Genomic DNA, 25,020 nt, shown 5'->3' with positions numbered 1-25,020 from the left:
TTTAACACAGGAGAGAGTTTACGGATGCATATTCTTTAAAGTTCTTTTCAAGTATTCTGAGTGTTATGTGAAGCAGATTAGCAGATCCGTATGTCCATTTACTTTGAAGAGTTCATAATTGGCATATCCCACTGCCATAGTATCATCAGCAAATAGTTACAGACCCCACCAACCATTTAGCCAAACCGTGAACATGAAGCATAGGTTGTCCTCAAGGGCACGCCACTTATGTGACAGTTCACTTGTGTGACAACTTGTTGGACACTTTATGACCGGGATTGTGCTTTAAATGTGCATCGCATGTGCGCAGCCTTTTGAATCTCAAAAGAACCCGGAGGGGACTACAGAGAGTAATCCCATTTAAATGGATGGATATATGGATGGATGGATGAGCTTTGATGAGAGGACAAAGATGCATGCGAAGAACATTGTAAGAGTTTAGCCCAACAGCTTTATCACAGTATATCCAAGATAAAGCCCTCGCAGGTTCAAAATACAAACAGTGCACCATCATATATTATAATCGCACGGCCTATGCACACATTTGTTCCAAGCAAGGAAAATCCTCCATGTTCATCACACCATCAGTGAGCTCATTATCAGACGTGGAAAGGGCGCGCATTGAGTTCGCACTGTGAGGGTTTCGAACTGGGGCCATGCAAAACCCCAACTAACCAGAGACCATTAAACCAACCAATGGTAGAACAGGTCTGGTTGGCAAGAGGGGATTGCTTTGTTTACAGTCTAGGAAAAAACATGTCCTCCATTGTGCTGCTTGTGAAGATGATGACTGGTTTCCAAGGATATCAGAAAAAGCTATGGGCTCGGTAGAAACGTGGACAGGCTTCCAACACCACAGGCACATCTGTGTTTCTTATTTAAGTCTGGCCTAGAGACAGCTTTAATTGACTCTGTGTTAAGCTATGGAAAGAGGCGCATCAAGGACAGGCAAGAATGCATTTACACAGGCAGTAGGCTGAGATGGTCTTGGGTAGCCACACAGGTCATGTACAACTGTACAGTCAGCAAGCTACGATGAATGCTAGTATCTAGTGGGGTAAACCAAACAGCAGGCATGCTGCAGGTCGGAAGGAACTCATGCTATATTACATGTATGATACAGTAGAGACTGCTTCTATTTGGTAGAGAATATGCACAGGCAGTACCATGTGAGGTAAATTTGGTGCATGCATTGTGAAGAAAGATGTATTGTAGTAAATGCTGGGCAAGAAAAACACTTAACGAATAAATAAAACAGAATAAACCGTCCTAACAAGATACATTGATATTTTTAATTTGGAACACAATATGTGATAAATAGATGGAAATAATAACTTTTCCAAAATGAGAGAAAGAGCCCTGAGAAAGCGGTTTTACACTTTTGCGAAACATGTGTTGGCTGTTGTCTTAAATGTCATGAGCTTGTACAATGAGATGTTAAAAAAAACTATGGTCGCAACTTCAGTGTGGATAACACTTGTCCAACTGAACTAAAATTAAAAAGAAAAATGAATTTCATAGAATGAATTTGACATTTTATGAACAATTTCATTACCATTATTCTGATTACCATTATTCTGACCGCATGCGTTAGAAAGTATACATCTTATTTCTTGTTTGCATTTGAATAAATACACTGGGGGTGGCATCTAGTGTCTCACTGAGTAGCACCAGTTACAGCAAGACCACTAACTCCCTAAACTGCAACTGCAAGTTTAGCTCAGATATAATAGGATGTTCTGACTCCACTACTCTGGCTATTAAACACATTTCCTATCTATGAGATGCCCCTGGCTTCATCACATTCACTCCTGTTCAAGTACTTTCAGCCAGATTCAATAATCTTCATCTAGCTGTTTATCATGCTTTTTTTAAATAGTGTTCTTTCCCAGAAAGGGCATTCTTCCAGTTACCTTTCTCTCCCTTGCTACTCTTTTTCCTAATCCTGCCTTCTACGCTTTTTACTCAGATGTCAAATTCTCCATTCTTAAACCTTTTTTGCCATTTGATTTTCCTCTCTTTTTCCTCTGCTCTCTTATCCTTTCAGTTCTTATCCTCCTTGTCTCTCCTTTTTTCTAACCCATGTTCTAAATATAATCTCCCCTCTCATTCCATTGTGTTCCTTTCTTTTCCCTTTCACTCTTCCCTACCAAGTCTCCATGATCACCTACGATTCTTTACTCAATTCCTATCCTGGTTAATGCTCTCTCATTCCTCCCTCCTTTACCCTTGTTCCTCCTGCCTTTCACCCCATTACTTGATTCCATTCCTTCTCTTACTTCTCTCACTTATTCCTCTTGTTTCCTCTTCCTTCAACTCTCTTTCCCATCCTCAATGACCCACTGTTGTAGGGTAGACTGCGGCACAACTGAATTCAGGCAGAACGTGAAAATGTTCGCGGCCGTCAGCGCAAACTTAGCCATCAACCCCTCTGAGGTCCAAGACCGGACCGGGTCCCGTCCGATTCCCGGGCCGGGCCTAGGCCCATGCCCCTTAGGCCCCTTTTGCTTTTCCAGGTTCAGTAATTCAGGAGGACAGGTCATAAAACGAGGAGTGCCACATCTGTGTGAAACTTGTTTCTAGTAAAGGGATGGAGGCAAAATGGAGGCGTTGATTACAAACTTTGCTTAGATCGAGTTTGTGGGCTGGGCCTGACAAACGTGTCCACTCTCTCACAGTGGAAGTGCTCAGTGGAAGAACTGAAGGCAGAATGCTGAACCAAAAGAATCATGTTTTTGCATTTAATCAGTCAGCTTTAATTCATCTAATTTGGAGAGTTTTTTAAATAGCAACTTAGGTTTCCCAGAACTGTCTAACACAAAGTCCACACTCCACAGACGTTTAACCACAGTGCACTGTAATTTCAGAGGCTGGTCTCTCCGTCCCCCCGCACCCCCCCGCCACCAATGCAATTTTTCTGCTGTTGCAGGCGGAATTAAGAAGGAACACCCCCCCCCGCACATTAAAATACCTATCACCTGTTCGCCGATTAGTATGTAAATCATGTGCAAATGAGCGTCATTACACTACAGCTTTGTCAAGAGGAACAGCAATTTTCAATGTTAGCGTGCCTATGTCAAGTGCAAGTGCTGCTGGAAGACGGGATAATTCTATGTGATGGCGAGGCGGTCCTGCCAACATAATCCGCTCCTTCTGCCGAAGCTCCAATCCTTACCTCTAAACAAAGGCAATACCAGCTGGACAAAAAGGTGACCTCCCCCTCATCAAGAAAGAATCAGTAGTATGATGCAGTGTTATCTGAGAATAGAGAAAACGCTCCTTTTGTTGAGGTCACAGACTAGCTCCAGCAACAGCATGCTGAATATAAGGACTGTAGTCCCAGATCACACCGGCATCCGTATGTATAGAGCAGCCAACATCGGGAAGTTAAGAGCACATTTTCATTAACAATATTTGAAGACAAAACCAGCCTGCCTTTAATGTATATGTTGTCAACGCGGTGGGTGGAAGCATCCATAAAAGTTGTTTTCAGTATTTGCAGAATGCTACATTAGGTTCTGAAACCGAGTTACTAGCGCAGAGGAGCCTAGTATTTCAATGAGCATTTATCACGAGTAGCAAACGAGTTATGAAGCTATCACCTGATGTGGCTTCTGCAAATCCACGGATCATTTATGTGTTTAGACTACATTTTAAATGTTGAATATGGAGGAGTTAAAATTGTTGGGCGTCGGAGACCACAAATGTACAGCCCTGCTTATTGTATGCATTCAATACTGGAGGAGTTAATTATCAGTTAATAGAGCTCGACAACTGGTACACAATTCACTCTCTTTAAACCCCTCCAATCTCCTACGTCACAATGCCCTGGGCCTGCACAAAACCGAGCCAGCGCGCGGCGTTTCAATAATATGAGCACGCAGCCATGATAATTCAACTTCTGGCCAGCCCGCCCTGGTCCCGACAGACAGTGCCACCGTGGCATTGGCAACCACGGTCACCTGGTTGCGACTCAAGTTCAACAGACCGCGCCACGTGACGGAACTTGCGACCGGGCCAGAAAGAATTAAAAATAAAAGGGGCCTAAGGGGCAAGGGCCTAGGCTCCGGCCACCACCGCGGATGAATCGGATCAGGCCAGGAGCAGGAGGATTTAAGGACTGCATGCAATTTACAAGACTGAACGGTGTCCAGTCCTTTCGTAAATAGACTCACCTGCTGGCGGCAGTCCAGATAGGGGGAAACCAATTATGGGGTGCCTCGCTCTTTCCCAGTCCCGCCCTGGCCTCTGAGATGCCTGCCTCGCCTCCTCGACCTCGTCCTTGCCTCAGAGTCACGCGCACTTTTAAATGCGCGAGCCAAATGCGCATGAGCATCCCCAGGCAGCAGACCCCAAAACTAACTAAAACCACGGCGCACAGACGCGGAGGAGGTGACATCTGCGCGCTGCGCACGTCTACGTCACTCATCATGATCAATGATCACATGGTCAGGTGTTTTTTTAAATAAATTATAATGAGTCAGGTATCGTTTTCTGCCTGCTGCTGCCTAAATGAAATTAAAATCGGCCGGCAGGTCACTGCTCACGTCACGGAGAGTTGTGCGTAATGCAATGTTATGTTTGATTTTACTTTGCACGGTTGGTCCGACATGGCCAAATCGGCCCCCAGCAACAGAACCGGCCCCCTGTCATAAGACCGGCCCCCACCCCATCCAGCCTACCGGGGGACTGCCCGGTGCCCGGAACTGCCAGTCCGGCCCTGCCAACTCTTCTCCCCCCCCCAGCACCCATTGAAACGCTGAATGTGTGTTGGGTTTATTAGCTATCAAGGGCTTCTGCTAGCTGTTACAGGAATCTGTTCCTAAGTATGGCTGTAATATTGAGTCTGCTGTACAAGCGAAAAACTCCTGGTTAACATCTGCGATTGATGATCTGGTTCATTTGCGAACAAGCAGGCATAAAAAGAGATGTTTTGCCTCCTGGCTCTCTGCTCATTGATTGAGGAAAAAACGTGTCGAAGGTCCTTGAACACACTTAGAGGAAATCTTACGATGCCATTGCTAAAAACAGTGATATGTTGGCCATTAAAATCCACCTTCGGTTAGTTAAAAAGGCGCGCGCAGACATTTATGTGGATAAAATCTAGAATAGCAGCAATACCTCTAAAGAAATTAGTTATTATTCAGAGGTTGTTCATACCTGCTGCCAACGCGCATGCCTCTCTGAAGCTTTGATGATAAGTGTGATAGGCTTGTGGATTATTTTTTGAAAAAAGTCAATTATATGTATGCTCAACTTCACGTCCAGTGTTGGAGATCTTAGCTCAGAAACTGAGAAAATGATACCAGGGGTCGGATTGGTGGAGTTTTAATTGCTGGACGACATCTCTCTTAAAGCCCTTATGCGCAATGTAAACTCAGGTTCTGCCGATGACCCGCTGAATGCAGAACTGATGCTTAGAGTCGAGGACATTCCAATGTCCCTCCTTTTTAAGTTTGGCCAGTTTTTCTTTGTCACCTGCTCTGGTGTCCACTGCATTGAAACATGCCAAAGTTATTCCACTTTTAAAGAAACTTACCCCTGACTCTGCCCTCTTGGATAACTATCGCCTTAGTTTTCTCCTGCCTTTTCTGGCTAAAGTGGTGGAGAAACATGTGAATACTTTGCTGGTGGACTTCTTAGAGAAGCATCAGCTGCTTCACCTCGCGAAAATTGGTTTTAGACTGGCCCATAGTACGCAATCTGCCCTTCTCAAAGTGATAGAGGCCTTGCAAATAACTGCTATTGGGAAGGGTCCATGGCGCTTATTTTACTGGATTTAAGCACAACATTTGACACAGTGTCCCATGAGGTGCTCCTGCAGCATCTACACGAGTTTGGCGCTCGAGACAAGGTCTGGGCTAGGCTTTCCTCTTTCTTAAAAAATCGATCCCTTAAAGTGAGATCTCCTGCTTTCGAATTTACCATGCAGACTTTAGAGAGCATGGAGTTCCACTAGGCTCAGCCCTCTGTCCCACCCGTTTTTAATATTTATGTAAAATCATTGGCTGACGTGGTAAAATCTTTCAGGATCTCACTAGTATCCTATGCAGACGATACCCATCTTATTTTATCACTGATTTTGGATTCTGCAGCTTGCGCTGCCAACTTCAGGAACTGATTCCTGTTGCTGGCTGGATGCATGCCAACTTCCTGAAGTAGAATGCCAACAAAACAGATTTTTTCTGTTTGGGAAAAATCTGCTACAATAAGGAGGGCAGAGGTGGCTGAGTGTGTTAGGATCTCCCCCTAAGCCCAAAGCCTCTGTTAAAAATGTGGGTGGTGTTCTGCTTGATGACTCATTATCTTTCGAAGCAAACACAAGGAGATGATGGACGGAGCGCTCACCCCCAGTCACAGATCTGGATTGAATCCATTCTTTAGCTCACTTTGCCACCTCCGTTCAGACCCAGCTATATGCAAATCAGTCTTGACCCTGTAACTTCACTGAGTGCCATCATTGGAGGGGAGAGCAGGAGCGGGACAGAACCACAGGTCCCAGGCTTCCTTGCGGCCGCCACTGCCGCTGCCACCCGCAGCACACGGCCAGAGGCATTTTAAAATCACAGCAGGGCTCCCGCAGCGCGGGAAACTCTGTAACTTCATTGAGTGCCACCTTTGGAGGGGAGAGCAGGAGCGGGACAGGACCACAGCCAGGCTCCCTTGCAGCCCCCACTGCCGCTGCCACCCGCAGCACACGGCCCGAGGCACTTTAAAATCGCAGCAGGGCTCCTGCAGCGCGGGAAGCCCTGTAACTTCACTGCGTGCCACCGTTGGAGGGGAGAGCAGGAGCGGGACAGGACCACAGGTCCCAGGCTTCCTTGCGGCCCCCACTGCCGCTGACGCCCGCTTTAAAATCGCAGCAGGGCTCCCGAAGCGCGGGACGCGCGCGGCCGTGCCCGGGCAAAGCCAGGCCAAGGGCGGGCCCATCTGCGCCCGTCCGAGCCCAGAAGCGGCTGTGCTGGGCCCCCACTCTGACGCCGGACCATCGGCATCCATGTGCACCTATCAGTCTCAAGGTACTGTCAAAGTTAATTCCATCCCTGTGAATAACCCCCGTGTTTCATCCTGTTTAGTATAATTCGGTCCCTGGGGTATTGTTTGTTGAGAATTGTGGACTAACGGACTAATTATGAGCAAACGCAAAGGAGTAACCTGTACATTAGACGCCTTCATCGTCAGGGCAAAGTCGTTGCTGACTCATGAAATTGAGATGACTGAGCGGCGACTTTCCTTAGACTGTTTATCACTCCCAAAACGCTTGTCTTTAGGTTCTTCCAATCAGGGAGGCTCGCCATTAATGTGTTTACCTATCACACCCTGTAACGTGCTTACAACCCGCCTCTTGTCAAACCCGGATACACCTTCTATAGTTTTTTCCGATGGGCTAGGGATAGCCACTAGAGCACGGGTCTCCAAACCTTTGGATGAGGCAATAGTGAAAGAGCCATCTGCCAAACGAAAACGGGGTGTTGGCACCCAAAAAACTAAAAGCAACAAGGGAACCAAACCTGTAAGTCATGTAGCTAACCATGTAGTACCTTTAACCAATTCTGTTGTCACACAGCTGGACGACGCTATTTCTCTACCAGCACAATGCAGGGACGCCTTGGGAACTGTGCTAGCTCAGTTCAAAGAACTAATGGATAGGAAATTTACCCTGTTGTTTGAGAAACTGCAACGGACTAATATTGTGAAGAGTAATCAAAGTGGCAAGAACATAACTGCACAATCTGTTTCTATTGTAGAGGAGGGTACAACATCTAGGGGAACTGGCGAACAGAACAAAAGTGGCAGTGGTTCCACCACACACCCAGATGTTACTGTGGAGGAGGGTATATCAACTAGGGGTACTGCCATTCAGAATATAAGCAGTGGTGATGTGCGAAGGCAACCTGACTGTGTTACGGCAGTGAATAACCACCCTAAGAGTCTAGGGGAGACCCATGGTAGTAGGGGGGACTGTAAAAGAAATAACAATTTTAGACTCAATCTCCCACCTAAGGCCACGCCTTTAGTAGCAGTGCTCACAGGAGTACCCCCACTCAAAATGAATGAGATTGAAACCACTGAGGATTTCTTACGTAAAACCAAGTTTTGGTGCAAACAACACTCAGCAAATGGGGCACAGGCCTCTGCTCACATTATAATGGTGAGACGTGTTGGTGGGGTTGGACAGAGGATAAAAGAAGGCGAAGGGGACTGTATTGTTATTAACTTTGATCAAATAGGGGTGGCGGGATTGTTGTTTAATGGAGGTTATAATGAGGGCCCAGGGGGCATAAGTGCTCTACTGTTGTTGTTTTTTTACCCACCCCTAAAGAGCAATCCGACCTTGGTTAGGACCCCGTTGGGGACTTCCATCACAAATGAATAAGAAGGTTGACCCATCTTCGGGGCGGGGTGCGGGGATGAACCGGCATGATAATTTGACTCAATATAGAGGGCCTGAAAATATGACTCAAAATAGAGGTCCATTTACCCCCAAACTGCTGTCTAATCCTGTAAAAGAGGACACAATGGTGAAAGGTCTAGTGTGCTCTAACAGGTTTTCCTCACTGAGCCGCTTGGATGAAAACTTGACTGCAGGCCCTTGTCCCAGTGGGTGGGGTGGGAGGGAAAAGACCCCCTATGGAGAGGGTGAAGGAAAACTCAAATTGTAAGATTTTAAGTTGGAATGTTGCAGGACTTAGAACAAAAAGTAGGGAACCCAGATGGATTCATTTTCTTAAAGCCTATGATATAGTGGGTCTACAAGAGACATGGGAAAGAGAAGATAATTTCTGGCTGGATGGTTATAAATCATACTTTGTGTCAGCTCGGCCCTCAGCCTCACGGAGAGCAAAGGGGGGTCTTTTGACCCTAATATCACTAAAGGTGACTGGAAAACATTGTGCAGTGTACACCGGTTCTAGCAATTGTTTGGCTGTAGAAATTAATAATGTTAATTCTATGACATTGTTAATAGTAAATTTCTACAACTCACCGGAGGTTGGATTTTTAAATGAGCATTTAAGTAGCTTAAAAGGTTTTTTAATTGATTATAGACTCAAACAAAGCACTTCTTATTCTATTTTTTTCTTGGGAGATTTTAATGTTCACTCGTGTCTGAAGGATTGTTTCGTGGGAGACTATTTAGGCCCAGAGGATCTCATTAGTTGCCACTTTGAGCATAATCCACAAGGAGAATGCCTGGAGGATCTCCTCGCGGCAGTTGATTTGTGCCAGCCAAACACAAACATTATGGGGAGTAGGATCCCTACTTTTAAGGCAAGGGGACAGGATTCTATAATTGATTATATTTTTATTTCTCCGGTATTATCACCCCAAGCCATTAAGTATGGTGCAATCTGGTCTGACTATAGTGCCCATAATCCTGTTACACTTGAGTTATGTGAGTCAATTGGCCTTAAAGAGAAAGAGGGACAAGTACCCACCAGTTTACATGTAAGGACCACAGACCAGGGACGGAGGCTAAAATGGACCAGTATAATCTCGGAGTCTTTCCTTCAAGACTTATTGCTTAAAGCGGATGAGAGTTTTAATATGTGTCTCAATCCTGGAGATAAGGGCTCAGAGGTATTATTGGCATTGCCCTGAAGCAGGTTCCTAGAGATCGTACCCTTGTAGCCCAATTGAGACAGTCCTATAAATGTACGATTAATCGCCGCAAGTAGGAAATCAAAAAAGAGGCGTGGAATGACCTGCTTTCGGTTGAGGTCAATAGGGATAGTGCAAGATTTTGGGCTATAGTCAATAAACCCTTTTTTACGGGACTTAATAACACTCCCTTAGAATGTAACATAACTAAGGATCTGTGGTACTCCCATTTTAATACTGTGTATGGGGCATCACATGTCGAGATGGTTTCCCCAGATACTTTTGTTTAATCTCGGGGCAATACATCATTGACTTTTATGGAAACTGAAGTAGAGACAGCTATTGTACAAATGACTAGCAATAAGGCCCCTGGCCCCAATTGTGTCCCGGCCGATTTATATAAAATAAGGCCACAGCTCTGGGCGAAAATTATAACTAATCTTTTAATCATGGCTAGTAAGCATGGATTTCCGCCTTCCTGGTCTCTCTCGACCATTATCCCAGGATTTAAAAAGGGGCAGAGAGGTGACCCAGGTTGTTATAGACCTATCTCCTTGGTTGATTCAGTGGTGAAGATTTTAGGTAGAGTTATTTTAAATAAACTTTCCGATTGGTTGGACGACTCTGGAATTTTAATAGATTGTCAATATGGTTTTAGAAAAAGTAGAAGTACAATAGATCAATGCTTAAATCTGCACCTTTTGGTAGAGAATTATACAGTGACGAAACAAGGTACCCTGCAGCTGGCCTTTATGGACCTGTCTTCGGCCTTTGACCTAGTAAATAGAACAAAGTTATGGTCGATATTGATGGACATGGGGATGGACCGCTGTTTAGTCTATTTTTTAGCAGATCTCCATAAGGATCTTTATGCTAGGGTCAGAGTCAGCTAAGATGGTAAATGCACGCTGCACTTTAAAATTGACAAAGGAGTCCGTCAGAGTTGTATTTTAGCCCCTCTGCTTTTTTTATTACATATAAATAATTTAAATTCCTCTCTTAGCACTGCTACTTTATATATTCCACGTATAAGGGACAGGGTTATTCCTGCTCTCCTATACGCGGATGATGCGGTTCTTTTGGCCCGCACTACAGTTGGTCTGCAGAAAATTTTGGATTCCTTTGGATCTTTTATGCAATCCCTAGACTTCATTGTCAATAAAACCAAATCACATACGATGACAATGGGGCAGAGGCCAAAAAAACGTAAAACTTTTTATTGTGAAGGAGTCGAGCTGTCAAGGGTCTCCTCTTTCCCCTATTTGGGAGTTTTATTTGATGAAAGAGGCTCCTGGATTCCCCAGCTAAGGGCAAAAAAACTTATGTCGAGGTCCATAGCTGCCATTCAAGGTTTCGCTTCCCGATTGGGAGGGAAGCCTTTTGAAGCCTTACTTAAAATGTATGGCTCTAAAAGCATTGCAATAGCATCGTATGTGTCTGCGATTTGGGGATATAAATCCGCAATGGTACTTCAGCAAGTTGAAAATAAATGTATGAGATATCTCCTGGCGGTCCCCAAATCTACCTCTACTTTTGCTATTCACCAAGAGCTGGGCAGTGGCTTTGTTGAGGATCAAATTGGCATGGGTCCTGTGATTTGTTGGCTAAAGACTTGGATTAATTCCGAACTGGGACTGAACAGAGAAATCCTGAGGGACTGCTTAGTGTTGGATAACGTGGGTAAAATCCAATGGTTATAACACGTCAAGTCAATGCTTGGAAAATTGGGGCGACCGGAACTCTTTGCTACTCCAGAAAATATAGTGAAAGAGGATGTGCCATGGGTTTAAGCCCAATTTTTAAATATGTTGTCTGCCGAGAGAGAGGCACTGGAGATTGTCAAACCCACTGTGAGAGCACATTTGCTGTTAAAGACAGTCCCACGGATTGAACCATATTTGTTAATCGTTACAAAACCTTTTCATCGATTTCTTCTAATTAAGTTCCGTTTTAATCTTATCCATTGTCTTTTAACAGATGTGCAGGGCTGGAGTAGGGTAAAAGACCTAGGTCCCTGTACATGTGATAATATTTCTTTGCAGGACACTATGCACTTTGCAATGTTTTGTGAACATTTTAGCCCTATGAGGAGAACGTTTTTAAGACCCATTTTTAAGGGAAAGGGATTTGTGCAAGTCAGGCCAGCCCTGCTATATCTGCAGTTGTTGAACAACCCACGGGAGATTTTTAATGTTGCAAATTTCTTGGTGGCGGCAGTCAGACATAGGAAGAAACGGGGCTAAATATTTTAAAGTGCAGGTCGATTTTATACATCGATATAAGTGCTTTTACTGCATGATTATTTGAACTATAAGTCATTTATTTTTATTGGCATTATTTTATTGTTCGTATGCGGTATATTTTAAGGAACTCCAAATGTATAAATATGTTTTTTTAATCAGTTTTTTATGTACCGTTCACTGTGGTGTACTTTTATGGCTTTGGTTAGCCGAATAAAGTGGTTTGTTTGTTTGTTTGCTTGCAGTCTTGACCCTGTGCCTTATGGGAACAGTCCAGCCCGAACTGCCAAGCCAGGTCTTCCCTGAACCGGAAACAAGCATCCTGGGACTGGTTTCTGGGTAACATCCTTCATCAGCCAGCCTAGCTTGAATACAGTAGCAAAGTGAGCAAGGGACCCACTTTGGGCATAACCTGCCATCTTAGGGCGAACAAAGCAAACACAAGGAGATGATGGACCGAGCACTGAAACTTTTCAGACACTCACCCCCAGTCACAGATCTGGGTTGAATCCATCATCATACTTTAGCTCACTTTGCCACCTCAGTTCAGGGTATGCCCACGTCTGGGCATACTCTGCCAACTTAGGGCGAACAAAGCAAACACAAGGAGCTGTTAGCCAGAAACCGGTCCCAGAATGCTTGTTTCCGGCTCAGGGAAGACATGGCTTGGCAGTTCGGGCTGGACTGTTCCCATGAGGCACAGGGACAAGACTGATTTGCATATAGCTGTGTCTGAACTGGGTGGCAAAGTGAGATAAAGAATGATGATGGATTCAACTCAGATCTGTGACTGGGGGTGAGTGTTTGAAAAGTTTCAGCATTCCGTCAATCATCTCCTTGTGTTTGCTTTGTTTGCCCTAAGTTGGCAGGGTATGCCCAGACTTGGGTCCCTTGCTCACTTTGCCACTGGATTCAAGCTAGCCTGGCTGAAGAGGGCTGTTAGCCCGAAAGCGGTCCAAGGATGCTTGTTTCCGGTCCATGGAAGACATGGCTTGGCAGTTCGTGCTGGACTGTTCCCATGAGTCACAGGGTCAAGACTGATTTGCATATAGCTGTGTCTGAACTGGGGTGGCAAAATGAGCTAAAGAATGATAATGGATTCAACCCAGATCTGTAACTGGGGGTGAGTGTTTGAAAAGTTTCAGCACTCCGTCCATCATCTCCTTGTGTTTGCTTCGTTATCTTTCGAGCCATGGCTGAAAGAGCTATCATCTATTTGTTTTTGCACTCTTGGAAGTCTAAAAACTATCATTGGCCTTTTTCGTCCCCAGGTGAGTTGGATGGTCATTCAGGCTTTAATCATCTCTTGTCTCGATTATTGCAATATCCTATATTTGGGTGCCATGAGGCATATGAAAAATAGAATGCAGATTAACCAAAATGAGGCAGGGAAATTATTATTCCATCTGCCTAAATTGTGCTATGCTTCGCAGCTACTCTGCAAACTGCATTGACTTCCGATAGAGAAAGACATTCACTTTAAGGCATTGTGCGTGGCTCAACTGATTATGAATTAGCTGGGCGTACCTACTGTCATCCTTGCTTTTGCCCTATAGTTCAACAAAGGCTTTGAGATCTGCTGACGGCAGTACCTCACTTTGAATGTGCCGGGAAAGGAGGTCGCTCTTTTCGAGCAATAGCACCAGTGGAAAATCTGCCTACATTTCTTTAGAAAACTTCCAACCATTTCTGTTTTAGAAGCAGTTGAAGACTTGGCTGTTCATGGTATAGTCTTGTCTCTTTAGTGAGATTTTACAGTCAGTAGTAGGGCATCGCTGGGAAGCCCTCCTTGAGGGTAGCCATGCGCTTTATAAGTTTTAATATCAACATAACATTTTGAGGGACTGATGTTGAAATAGATTTTGTTGTAATATAGTGTGTATCTTTTGTGATATTTTTAAGAAATATTAGATTTATGTACTTATGAAGGAATTTATAACCAATAAATCGTATTGAAGAAGTAATGAGTTTGATGATTAATTTATTGGTTGGGCTGGGAAGAGGGTTGTTTTGAATAAAGAACACCACCATACGGCTCTTCCACATCAGAGAAGATTGTGTCTGCTTCCAATAATGAATGGCATTGAAATAGAGAAGGTTTTGCTTTTCTGGAGCCAAAAACCCCTGGCATATATAAAAAGAGGAAACACAAGTGTGTTGGTTTAGCTGATTTATATAGGGCTGACTTGTAATTCAGAGGTGTCCGATGAAGCATTTGCTTACAGAAATGCCAAAGCAAAGCAGTAATGATGAGAAAATTAACCACTGTGCATTATGGGCAATACACTGGATAGCTGTTCTGCAACTGGTGGTTCTTGAAACCATCCAGGTGTATGCTGAAAAGCACTGCATTAGTAGGATCTATATGTGAAGGAAATGCTTAGGGAGCTGCTTACACTAGGTACATATTCATGCGAGAGTGAGCTTTAATCTGAGTGTCCTCCTTATTAAAATTTCTTAACCTGGTGTCTTGCCAGTGCACAAGTGCTGCAAGCAGTCCTTGGTGCAGCAGTTGCGAGTTCTGGGACTGGGCTCATCCTGGGGTTGAGTTGGGCTTTATGAGAATTGTTTGCATAAATCATGCCTTTCTCTCTCCCTCCATGTGTTGCAGTTTTCTCCTTCTGTTACAACAGCCTCAGCATCAAATATAGGGTTTATATCAATTTACGGATAGACTTGGTCTTTATAGCAGTGTGACCAAAAAAAAAGAGGCTACCCCAACAATTGTTTTTTTTTATTTGGGGTGGGCACACAGGATACAATTAACCTAACCCAAAAAAAAAACCACTTAGCCATATCAATTACTCGAAGATGTTCAATTGTATTTTGTGACACAAGTACTAATTGCAAAATATTTTTAATAATTGTATCCAATAATAAAATATATTTGTTTACAGAGCGGCCTTTTTATTTTATTATGAAAGTTTCCAGCAACAGCTTATTTAACAAAACATCTAATGCATAGGACCCAGGAAGCAACATCTCACATTCCTCAACCACACTTGCACACTATAAAATCCAACTTTGGCCTATTATTGATCCCAATCCACAATCATTAACATTTCTAAATAAAGTTGAAAAACAATAATGATCATTTCCAATGAGTATTAATTAGCCCAGAATGTAAATATTACACATCCTTTATCAGGTCTAACCCTAAAATGAACACAAAGGCTTGGTATCTCAAGTCTTCTTGTTTGTAAACATCTAGAAACATAAGCATATGCAATTGTCACAGCACGCAAAATAATTAATCCATATAGCCTCCTTTACAGTACCCAAAAGGCACAGGAAACTGTGGGTGTCAAATCTCTCCTTTGGAGGGGGGTGTTGCTTATAATCCCACAGGTTGGGCGGTCAGAGTGGTATGTAACCCAATCACCCATTCCTTCTCTTGAGACTATGCAGATGTTTGCCTATGTGATGCCTTTCACAACTCTTCTATTTAAATCTTTGAGGATGAGGAATGGTGCATTGAGGCTTCTCCAGCAAGTTCAGGAAAGGATTCCTGTAGCCCTCTGACTTGATCAGAAGGGCAACCTTAACAAACATTGACCATACCCACATCTCATTGTCAGTCCCTCTTGTCACTTGGCAACAGAATGCTGATTTTTTCATCTGAATGTTTTCTGGCTAATTTGGGTCTTCTCTTCTGCTTACTTATCTCTGACAGTATTCTAAGAGTACTTAGTGACAAATTAGGTGAAATGGGCAGTGGTTCTGCTCAATCCTAAGAGAACGCAATTGAATCCCTCTCCATTGGATCCCTCCTAACAAAGGGCTCCCAGAAATACTGGAGATGATGGTGATGCAAATGAAGTAACCTAATGAATGTCATTTTGCAGTCCATGCCACAGCACTGCACACTTTCTTCGTTACGAAACCAACTTGTTGCCTCCAGACAATTCATTTTTTTTTTTTAGCTTTTTGGACCCACGTAGATCTTTAGAATCTAAAAGTGGCTCAAGTCAACTGTAAAAAATGCCGTAGGATGTTTTACCTGAATTTAAACCTCTTTGTAGTAAAGATCGATCCATTAGCAATGTATTTGTCATTCAGTCCAGTGAGTGTTCAGAATGGAAAGGCAATTTCCTTGCACATGGAAAACGAAGAAATATCCAGTGAGAGCAACACAAATTAAAATACCAGTCCAGAGGTTGATCCTGAAGACAGGTCAATGTTTTAATAAATAACATCAGACTATGGTTTGCATCTTTGGCATCACTATGAACATTATACCATCCTCTTGTGAAATCCTTTCCAGGAACCATATAAGCTAATGGTGAATTTGGGAAGAGCATTTGTAGAACAGAAACTTTATCAGTTCAAGTTACTTTGTGATTGTTTGTTGACATGCCTACTAGCCCCTGAGCACATTGCCCTTACAGCCATAGATCTTTCCAGCTTCACAATATGTCACTCTTTCACTTTCTGGCATGAACTGAATTGTTTTTATATACCAATAGTCCATTCTAGAGGAGACCGTACAGCCTGTTGTACTCCTGGTCATCTGCAATTTCAAATGGCACCTTGACAAACATCAAGCATATAATGTTTTCAATGAACTGTCATTGTTAAGCATGGGATTCTTTTTATGTTAATGTATTTGTAGAAGTGCTACCAGTCTAACATTAATTATGAATTCTAAATGAGGGCTTTTCTCATATCTGATGACGGACAGTAAAAATTTAACTGTTTTGGCAGCCTCCCACTCATTCGATTCTAATGGATTGAGGTGACTAGAGGGTGCCACTTGTGTTTAACAGATGCATGCAGATGGGCACTCGTGGGCATTTATAGCTGATTATACAATGAATGCAAATATTGTCATTGATTGTTAGGGATGTATCTTTTAACAGATGTGAGCCCCTGTCTCTTTTTTCAGCTCATCCGGTGTCACCAGTCCCACGGCGGAGCTTGTGGAGACAACATTCAGTCTTACACTGCCACTGTTATTAGTGCTGCAAAAGTGAGTACATTTTCCATTTCATAGAAAGAACAACATAGTGCTAACATTTTTGTTTTACCTTGGTAGTCAAAACGGGGGAACAAATCCGAGGTTGTTTTTAAATGACTCTTGGAGAGCAAATGCCTCAAATGCAATTGCAGCTACTCTCCAGACGTGCTTAAACTGTCTGACTCTTAAAAGAATGTTGTTGACAACTTAAAAGTTTTTTTCTTCTCTTTTGAAAAACTGAGGCTGAACTTTTAATTTAGCTTCTTACAGTTTGGGGTCCTCTCCTCAGATGTCACATGACGTTTCTGTTCATTGTGATCACTTCTTCTTACTCATTAAATGCATGATTTTATTTGTAATGTGTGTGAGGAAAGAGATGTATTATATGTTACAAACTCACAAACGGACTTGGGTCCAGTCAGGTTCGTTTACAGGACCTTAGCTCAACCTTGGGTAGCTGTGGCTTCATGCAGACTTAGTCAAAGGAACAAGTGTAAAGCAATTATGAGTACCAAAACAGAATATGGAAGAAGTACTACACAAAGAAAATCCGACCCCAATTTATAAAAGCAGTTCTCAATTTTATACATTTTTAGACACCAACATGAGCAAAATCTACCAGAGGGTTCCGGAGATATAAATTATTAAGCTAATAATAAATCGCTACTTTTCACTCAAATCACAAACAAGCTAACTACTGTAGTTAGCGCATACTTTGAAAACTTTGAAAAACCTTTGTAAAGTTGTGTTTGGTTACTCGGGCCCGCTTTGGCTACCATCTCCATCAGAGAGCAAGTCACTAAGGCTAATAAGTTTTGGCAGGAGAGTTCTCCAGTATTGTATCTTTTATAGATTTACATGCTTGAATCTTCCCTGTCGTCCTGGTGGGAGTCCCATGGTAACAGTAAAATAGTTGTATAAAGCTAAAAGGACAATCTCCCTTGAGAATCAACAGTATTTAGTAACCAGTTAACCTCATTAAGGAATATCCAAACTCCAGCAAATCACATCGCAGACCCCTGTGTATCCATCCCCTGCAGGGCTACCATACCTCAGATTTCTTACCGCATGTCTTGTGTTAGGGAGTGTCCCTGAGCTCCGCTCAGTTACAGTTTTTCTACTTTGATCTCTTCAACTTTCAACTGGCAGTTCTTTCCTCAACCTTCTCTTCAACTGAGGTGCTGCTAGAAAGTGAGTTAATTGCTTATTTTCTGTATTTTCTACAGAATGTCAGAGTCTAAACAAACATTGGCATAGCCAATAGGTCTCGCCTTTGGGACCTTATAAGTATTTAGTTATGCAGCACAATCTACCTGGTGCAAGAACATCAACTGTTGCATGGCTAAACACTTATAGGGTCCCAAAGGCGAGACATATTAGCTATGCCAATGCTTGTTATTTCTGTCCGAGACCCTCACAATACTATACAAATCCAATACAATGAAATAACCTGTGTTTCAGACGCTACTGCAACTATAAACAGTGGGAGCCAGCAAGGTACATGAGTTACTGTCCCAGAATCAGGTGCTAGTACATTTACAGATGGAACAATGAGAGTATGAAGAAAGTTAAAAACGACTGGAACGTGGAAACTCGCACTGAAGCTGAAAAACTCCAGAAGCACCAGCTGACATCAGGCCTACACCAGTAGTTCGTTGAACACATTCTCTGCATTCCAATTGTATGACACATCTCCAGCACTGAGAACATCTGGCGGCTTCCAGAAATTCAAATGAATTGCACATATTTTAGGCTATTTCAGAAAAAAACTTGCCGTGGTGATGTTACAGCACTCATAACCGCAATATACAACATGGCCCTAAAAACCACTGGTGTGATGATGCTCTTGTCTTTTCTTACAAAAAGGGTTCTCCACAATAAAACGTGTGTGTGTGTGTGTGTAACAGGAAATGGGATCAACAACCAACCTCCCAATTCTTAGCTTTGGTGATCAGACCTGCTTTTTCTAGCGAGCATTTGCCTTTCCAACATGCATTTTTCTATATAAACAAACATGTGCCCATAGCTGGCTGTAATTATTATAGAGTAACATAGAAAAGCTGTGGGCCAGAGATTCCAAACATCACCTTCTTATTAACTTAAATACCTTTTCTGTTCCCAACAACTGGTTTAATACGAAATGCTGTGATGTCCTCCCCCCGTGGGGATTTTGTTTCAATGGAATCATAGACGTAAACGTAAAAATCAGTAAGCATTGACTCTTTTAAGCCTGATATGTCTGGGCACGTCAGTTATAGATTAACACAGTTTGTATACCACGCAGCCTGCACTCAGTATGATACTGTAGTGATGTTCACTGTACAGAGAGTAGTTTCTATGTGATGTTTAGGTTCCTATAACAGATTGAGTCAGAGCCATCATCCGCTAAAGAACAGTTTATTTTTTGGGAAAAGGTCCATCTCTACTTCTTTGTTGGATTGCATGGTGGCCTTGTCTTACTTAATGAGCAATGGAAGCGCTTAAGTGGTGTGGTCAGAGGTTTTCTTTTTTTACCCTTCTCTTAGGTTGGTAAAATGTCAGTGGCCCAGCATTTTTGAATTTACTGGTACGGTGGTACTGGTTAAACTATCAGTGTTGAATATGTATATGATGCTCTATCAAGGTGTTTGTATTTTTATAATGTCTCCTAATGGTTACTGTTGTCTGCTGTCCCTTTTGTCTGGTGAATGGACGTAGGTAGATGATCTGTCTAACATGTTGCGTTACTCAGCTCTTAAGCACACCAGATAAGACCGCACTATCCATTAACTGGCGGGCTGATTTCTCCACCTTAGGAAGATAAACACACATAACACTTAGTGCAGCAACACCTCTCTGGGACCAGAACTCGGCTCATGGTTGTGAGCTACCCCAGGAAATTCTAAAAATAAAAAAACCTGAGCAGCAAGCCAACTGTAGCCTCGTCAAAGAAAAGGATAATATGCTGCACTCCAAAAAATAAATACTTCTATCTTGGCGGATAAGTGTCTGCATTTTGCGCACAAATAACCTCACCCTCCTGTGATCTGCAACTCACGGTCTTTTCAGATTAAATTATGAATGCCTTTGTCAGGCCTTTCCAGTAAAAGATTTGATTCAAAACACACACTATGGGAGAGGATTGCGAATCAAGCACTCTTCTGCAACGGGGAGCCCAACCACTGCCTGCACGAACGCCAAATGCATCTTATATTATTTCTGCATTTCATTTCGAAAATCTTGTCAAATCCGAGACCATCGTGCTTACCTTAAATAATTGGGGTGCTAGCACTCCATGCTAGCCGAGGACCCTTCCTCACCAGCACACATCCATCCTTCAACACCGTTTACCCGATGCACCACGACGGCCTGGGCTAAGTCAGAGCCAGCACTCCCTTGCGTGCAGAGGAGCCTTCTGCGATGACTCATCCAGGCATTTTTTCTTTTGTACAATTTGTGCGCCTTGAAGTATCACATATTTTAAGTAGCCGAGCAAACAGTAAGCAAGCTGCAAGAAGAAAGGGGCCCGATATCACCTTATTTACACACCTTCCTGCTTACCAAACACATCAAGCTGCCAGCAAGACGGTCACTTCCCGAATAAAGTTGAGTACAAAGAACGATAATAACAAGGAATTCAAGGAATGCAGCGTCCCGAGAGTGGTGCGCGCGAGAGCAAACACCAGGCCATATGTTTTGAATTATCGCGCCCGTGTCTGGGCACGATAATTCAAAACATATGGCGCCGTGCGGGTAACCGCAAGCAATAGGCCACACACGCACGAGCGTGTGTGTGGTGAGCTTTTTGAAGCCCTTACAATAAGTCTCGCTGAGCAGCGCATGTGCGCTGCTAGGCGAGACCTAAATAGGGGTGTTCAGGCCCTGCAAGACTTTTGGAAAGTGCAGGCTTATCTCATAAAGAGTGCTTATATTGCCTTTATCCAGAGCACAAGCCTAAAGACTGTAAGCACTGCCAGACTTTTTCTTCAAAGACCGTGAGTGAAGGGTTCTTATTTGGCTTAAGAAGAAAAGATCTATGAGGAATTCTGACTCAGAGAGTGAGGAGAGGCCTCATTCCTCCTCAAAGAAAAGGAAGGAAGAAGATCCTTCTTCTGCTTAGAGAGATCCCCCCCCAAAAAACTAAGATCAATGAGCAAGGAGTCTTCAGTGGAAAAGAAAGTTTAAAAAGAGCAACCTGGCTCTTCTCAGACCCAAAAAAGATCTGGCTCTGCTTCTCCTTCTGCACCACTTACTGCCTCACAAAAATTCCGCCTGTACAAAAATTCCGCCTGTCGTCGGACCCATCAACGAGGCATTCTCCACCTACGACCGTTGAAAGGAAGACTTCGTCGACAGTTTCGTCAGCGACATCGATGACATCAACGGTGAAGAGGACGACTGCTGTCTCTTCGATGAAGACGGAAGTAGTGACATCATCGGTGGCTTTGGTGAGGAGTTTGTCGCCGATGAGAGCCACACCATCGATGGTCCAATTGTATGCTGCGCCCTCGATGAGCGTCACCGCCCCGTCGACGGATACTTCCACGCCGTCGTCACAGTCCGTGGTGACGATTCCGTTGACGATCCCGTCGACGAGGAAAATGGACTTACCAGTCTCAAAATTTCTATTACAAGACTTTTCAAAAATATTTCCTCTGCCTCCTTCGCGCCTCCTGGATTTTCAGGAATCTGAGGGTGAAGGTCCGTTTGACCCTGCCTACATCCCCTCTTAACTGAGAGCGAAGTGCCAGGAATCTGATGAAGAGGATCAGCCAGATTATCCGTCGACTTACTTTGAGGGTGACTATTCCTTTTCAGAGAGGCGCTCGGTGCGCAACGCCTAGATGCCTTCCAGGAGCACTACCCATATTATGAACAGGAGTCGTCAAGAACCCTCCATTAATGTGCCAGTGTCACTAGTCACTGACTTACGTTTCATGCTAGATGACTACTACAAGTGATTCCCTGAAACCATTGTGGCACAAAAACCAGTTTCTCGCCAGGAGGAGCCTGCCATGACTCCAGTTCAGGAAACCCCACTGGCTGCACCAACACAGAAGTCCTTACCTCCTCTGCAAATCTCAACTAGGGCATCGGACAGTGGAGACCATCAACTGGAAGAGGGAGAGATATAAGTGGACACTGATGTCCATGACGAGTGGATGGATTAAGTAGCGCATATGCTGCCTTCTACCACGCTGCCAGTGGCTGACTCTCCACCTGCAGACATCCGCGGCTTCCACGATCTGCTTGAAAGAGCTTCAAAACGCTTCGACCTCCCTATGCTCATCAAGCAAGAGGAATGCTTCTTGTACGATTTTAAGGCTTCCACTCAACTTTCGGTTAGGGCAATCCCTATTATCGACTTCTTGTGACAGGAAGGTATCCAGCTAATGAAAAATCCAGCATCTGTGCCATCAGTCATTCCAAAGCTGGATAAGAAGTACCGGGCGCCAGAAGACTCTCTGACAGGTCTCATTGGCCATCCGATGCCTGATTCGTTAATAATGAAGGCTGCTCAGAGAACATTAAAAAACCCTGCTTCTTCAGGACTACCCTGCCGGACAAAGAGGGGAGTAGGTTGGACAATATTGGAAAGAGATTGTCCGTGCCGGCTGCTACAGCCATCAGAGCCTCCAATGCAATGGCTATTGGAAGGTACGCCAGGCAGATGTGGTCGGGCATTGTGCCTTTTTTGGAATCCCTGTCGGAAGATAAGAAAAAGGAGGCAAAGGAAATCCTTTCAGAGGGTGAGAGAGATTCATCGAAAGTCATTGATGTGGCTATGGACATTGCCTCCACTGCCTTTAGCAAATGGCGGGTGCCGCAGTGTTACGCAGGCAGGGTTGGCTGAAAGCTACTACTTTTCACCCAGAAGTCCAGGCGAAGGTGCTGGACATGCCATTTGTTGGAAAGAATCTGTTCAGTAAGCATGTTGATGAGGCACTCCAGGCTATCAAATCCGACACGGATACAGCAAAATCCTTAGCCAATTTACAACAGAGAAGGTTATCTCCCTTTCGGGGAAGAGGAAGAGGCCAGTTTGCTGCTTGGACCCAGCCTCAACAGCGTTTTCAACCCTATTACCAACAGGGTTTCCATCCTCAGTACTCCGCTCAGTCCTTTCGGCAGACGCCTGCTTCAACTTACCCCAGAGCACCAACTCGAAGACATCCCGCTTCGGGAGGTAAATCCCATGACACAGGCAGGAAACAATGAGACTCATCAGGCACCCGCCACCCCAGTACCACTTCATTCGTCTCAAGACTACTACAGATTCTTTCTGCAGTGGAACTCCGTTTCATCCGACAGATGGGTGTTAGACGTTTTCAATCATGGTCACACCCTAGAATTTTTTCAACAACTTCCAGATTACCCCCCCCCCCCCCCCCCCCCCCCCCCCCCCAAGGAAGACTGCTCACTGCCATCTGGCGCTTCTCAAAAGGGAAATGAAACTCTTTCTCGACAAGCAGGCAATCGAGATAGTGCTGCTCAGTCAGCGCAACTTGGGATTCTACTCCCACTTTTTTCTCATAAAGAACAGAACTGGAAAATGGAGGAAGGTCATGGACCTCAGGTTGTTGAACAAGTTCATCAAAAGCCTACCGTTTTTAATGCTGTCGCTCCTGGAGATTCTCCTTCTCTTGGATTCAGGGGATTACATGACCTATCTGGATCTTCTGGATGCGTACTTTCACCTTCCTATTCAGCCAAAGCACCGTCGTTATCTCAGGTTCCAAGTGGCAGGGTGCCACTATCAGTTTAAGGTGCTGCCCTAAGGGCTAATGTCTGCGCCAAGTGTATTCAACAAATGCTTAGTGCCAGTGGCAGCTTTTCTCCCGCGTTCCGGTCTTTCCCTACCTGGACGATTGGTTAATCAAGGCTCCGACATTTCAGGGTGCAAAAAATTCCACAAGTACCTGCCTTCGCCATTTTCACACTCTGGGTCTCAATCTCACCAAAGAGAAGTCTTCGCTCCTTCCTTCCAAGTCTTTCGTGTTTCTGGGAGCGAGATTAGACACCGACCTATCAATGGCCTTTTCCCCAGAAGAAAGAATTTCTCATCTTATAAAGATGGCTCAGTCCCTTTCTTCAAAAAAGTTTGTTTCTGTGAGGATGATGTCATCTTGCATTCCGCTGATTCTTCACTGTCGGTTACGGATGAGGCCTCTCCAGGAGCAGCTCGATGTCCAATGGGTTCAAGCCCGAGGCTTCTTCGAGGACATTATTTCAGTCACACCTCAGATAATCAGGGCGATGTCCTGGTGGAAAGTCAAAAGCAATCTCTCACAAGGCCTATCCTTCCTTCCACCAGAGCCTCTGATGGTCATGACAACAGATGCCTCCATGGAGGGATGGGGTGCTCACCTCCAAGAGCTTCAGGTTCAAGGGAAGTGGTAAAATCAGGAATCTCTTTGCCACATCAACCTGTTGGAGCTGAAGGCAGTATTTCTAGGGCTACGTTCCTTCCTTCAAAGGATAAAAGGTTCTTGAATCCTTGTCTGCACGGACAACACAACCACAATGTTTTACCTACAGAAACAAGGAGGGACGAGATTGCCGGCTCTCTCAAGTCTGGTGCAACAAATTTGGAATTGGTTGATTCCCCACAACCTCTCTTTACAGGTCCAACACGTTCCAGGGGTGCTCAACGAGTGGGCCGATTCGCTCAGCAGAGATTCCAAGCAGTGCCACAGATGGGAATGGGACGCCGTTCAACTCAAAATAATTTTTCAGTGTTGGGGATCGCCAACCCTGGATCTGTTCACTACATTTTTCTACGCCAGCAGATTCCCTCAACCAGGTTCCCTAGGGAACTCCTTCCATTTCTCCTGGGAAGGGACATTTGCCTACGCGTTCCCTCCGTTCCCACTGATACCCAAGGTCCTGCAAAAAATGAAACGAGAACCTTGCCGCATCATTCTCATTGACCCGGCATGAGCAAGGCAATACTGGTTCACAGAGCTGTTTCGCCTATCAGAAGTCTCTCTAGTTAGTCTTCATCCTTCAGAACGGCTACTTTCTATGGACCAAGGCCAGGTGAATCATCCGCAAATTCAATCTCTTCACTTGTCAGCCTGGCTCCTCCACACTGAGTTTGAGTACATAGATATTTCTGAGGAGTACCGTTCCATTCTTAACGAGGCCCGTGCCCCCTCCACGATCAAGTGTTACTTGGCCAAATAGAGAAGATTCTACTCCTGGTGTGCAAATCACTCATGCCATCTGCTCTCTTCATCTCTG

General features: G+C 44.2%; 1 protein-coding gene across 4 annotated transcripts in view; it reads left to right on the top strand.

Moving 5' to 3' along the window:
• The window catches only part of BCAS3 (BCAS3 microtubule associated cell migration factor), a 3,636,180-nt gene that overhangs the window by 1,016,901 nt on the left and 2,594,259 nt on the right, over positions 1–25,020 (top strand). For all 4 annotated transcript variants that reach the window (XM_085649432.1, XM_085649434.1, XM_085649433.1 and 1 more), the window contains exon 11: positions 16,726–16,809. In XM_085649432.1, coding sequence (XP_085505558.1) covers positions 16,726–16,809 — 84 coding nt within the window. The remainder of the gene's footprint in view (positions 1–16,725; positions 16,810–25,020) is intronic.

Source organism: Triturus cristatus, chromosome 3_2 (genome assembly GCF_964204655.1).
Source record: "Triturus cristatus chromosome 3_2, aTriCri1.1, whole genome shotgun sequence".
Taxonomy (NCBI): Eukaryota; Metazoa; Chordata; class Amphibia; order Caudata; family Salamandridae; genus Triturus; species Triturus cristatus.
The sequence above is the reverse complement of the archived record's forward strand: the minus strand, read 5'-3'. Positions and strand labels throughout refer to the sequence as shown.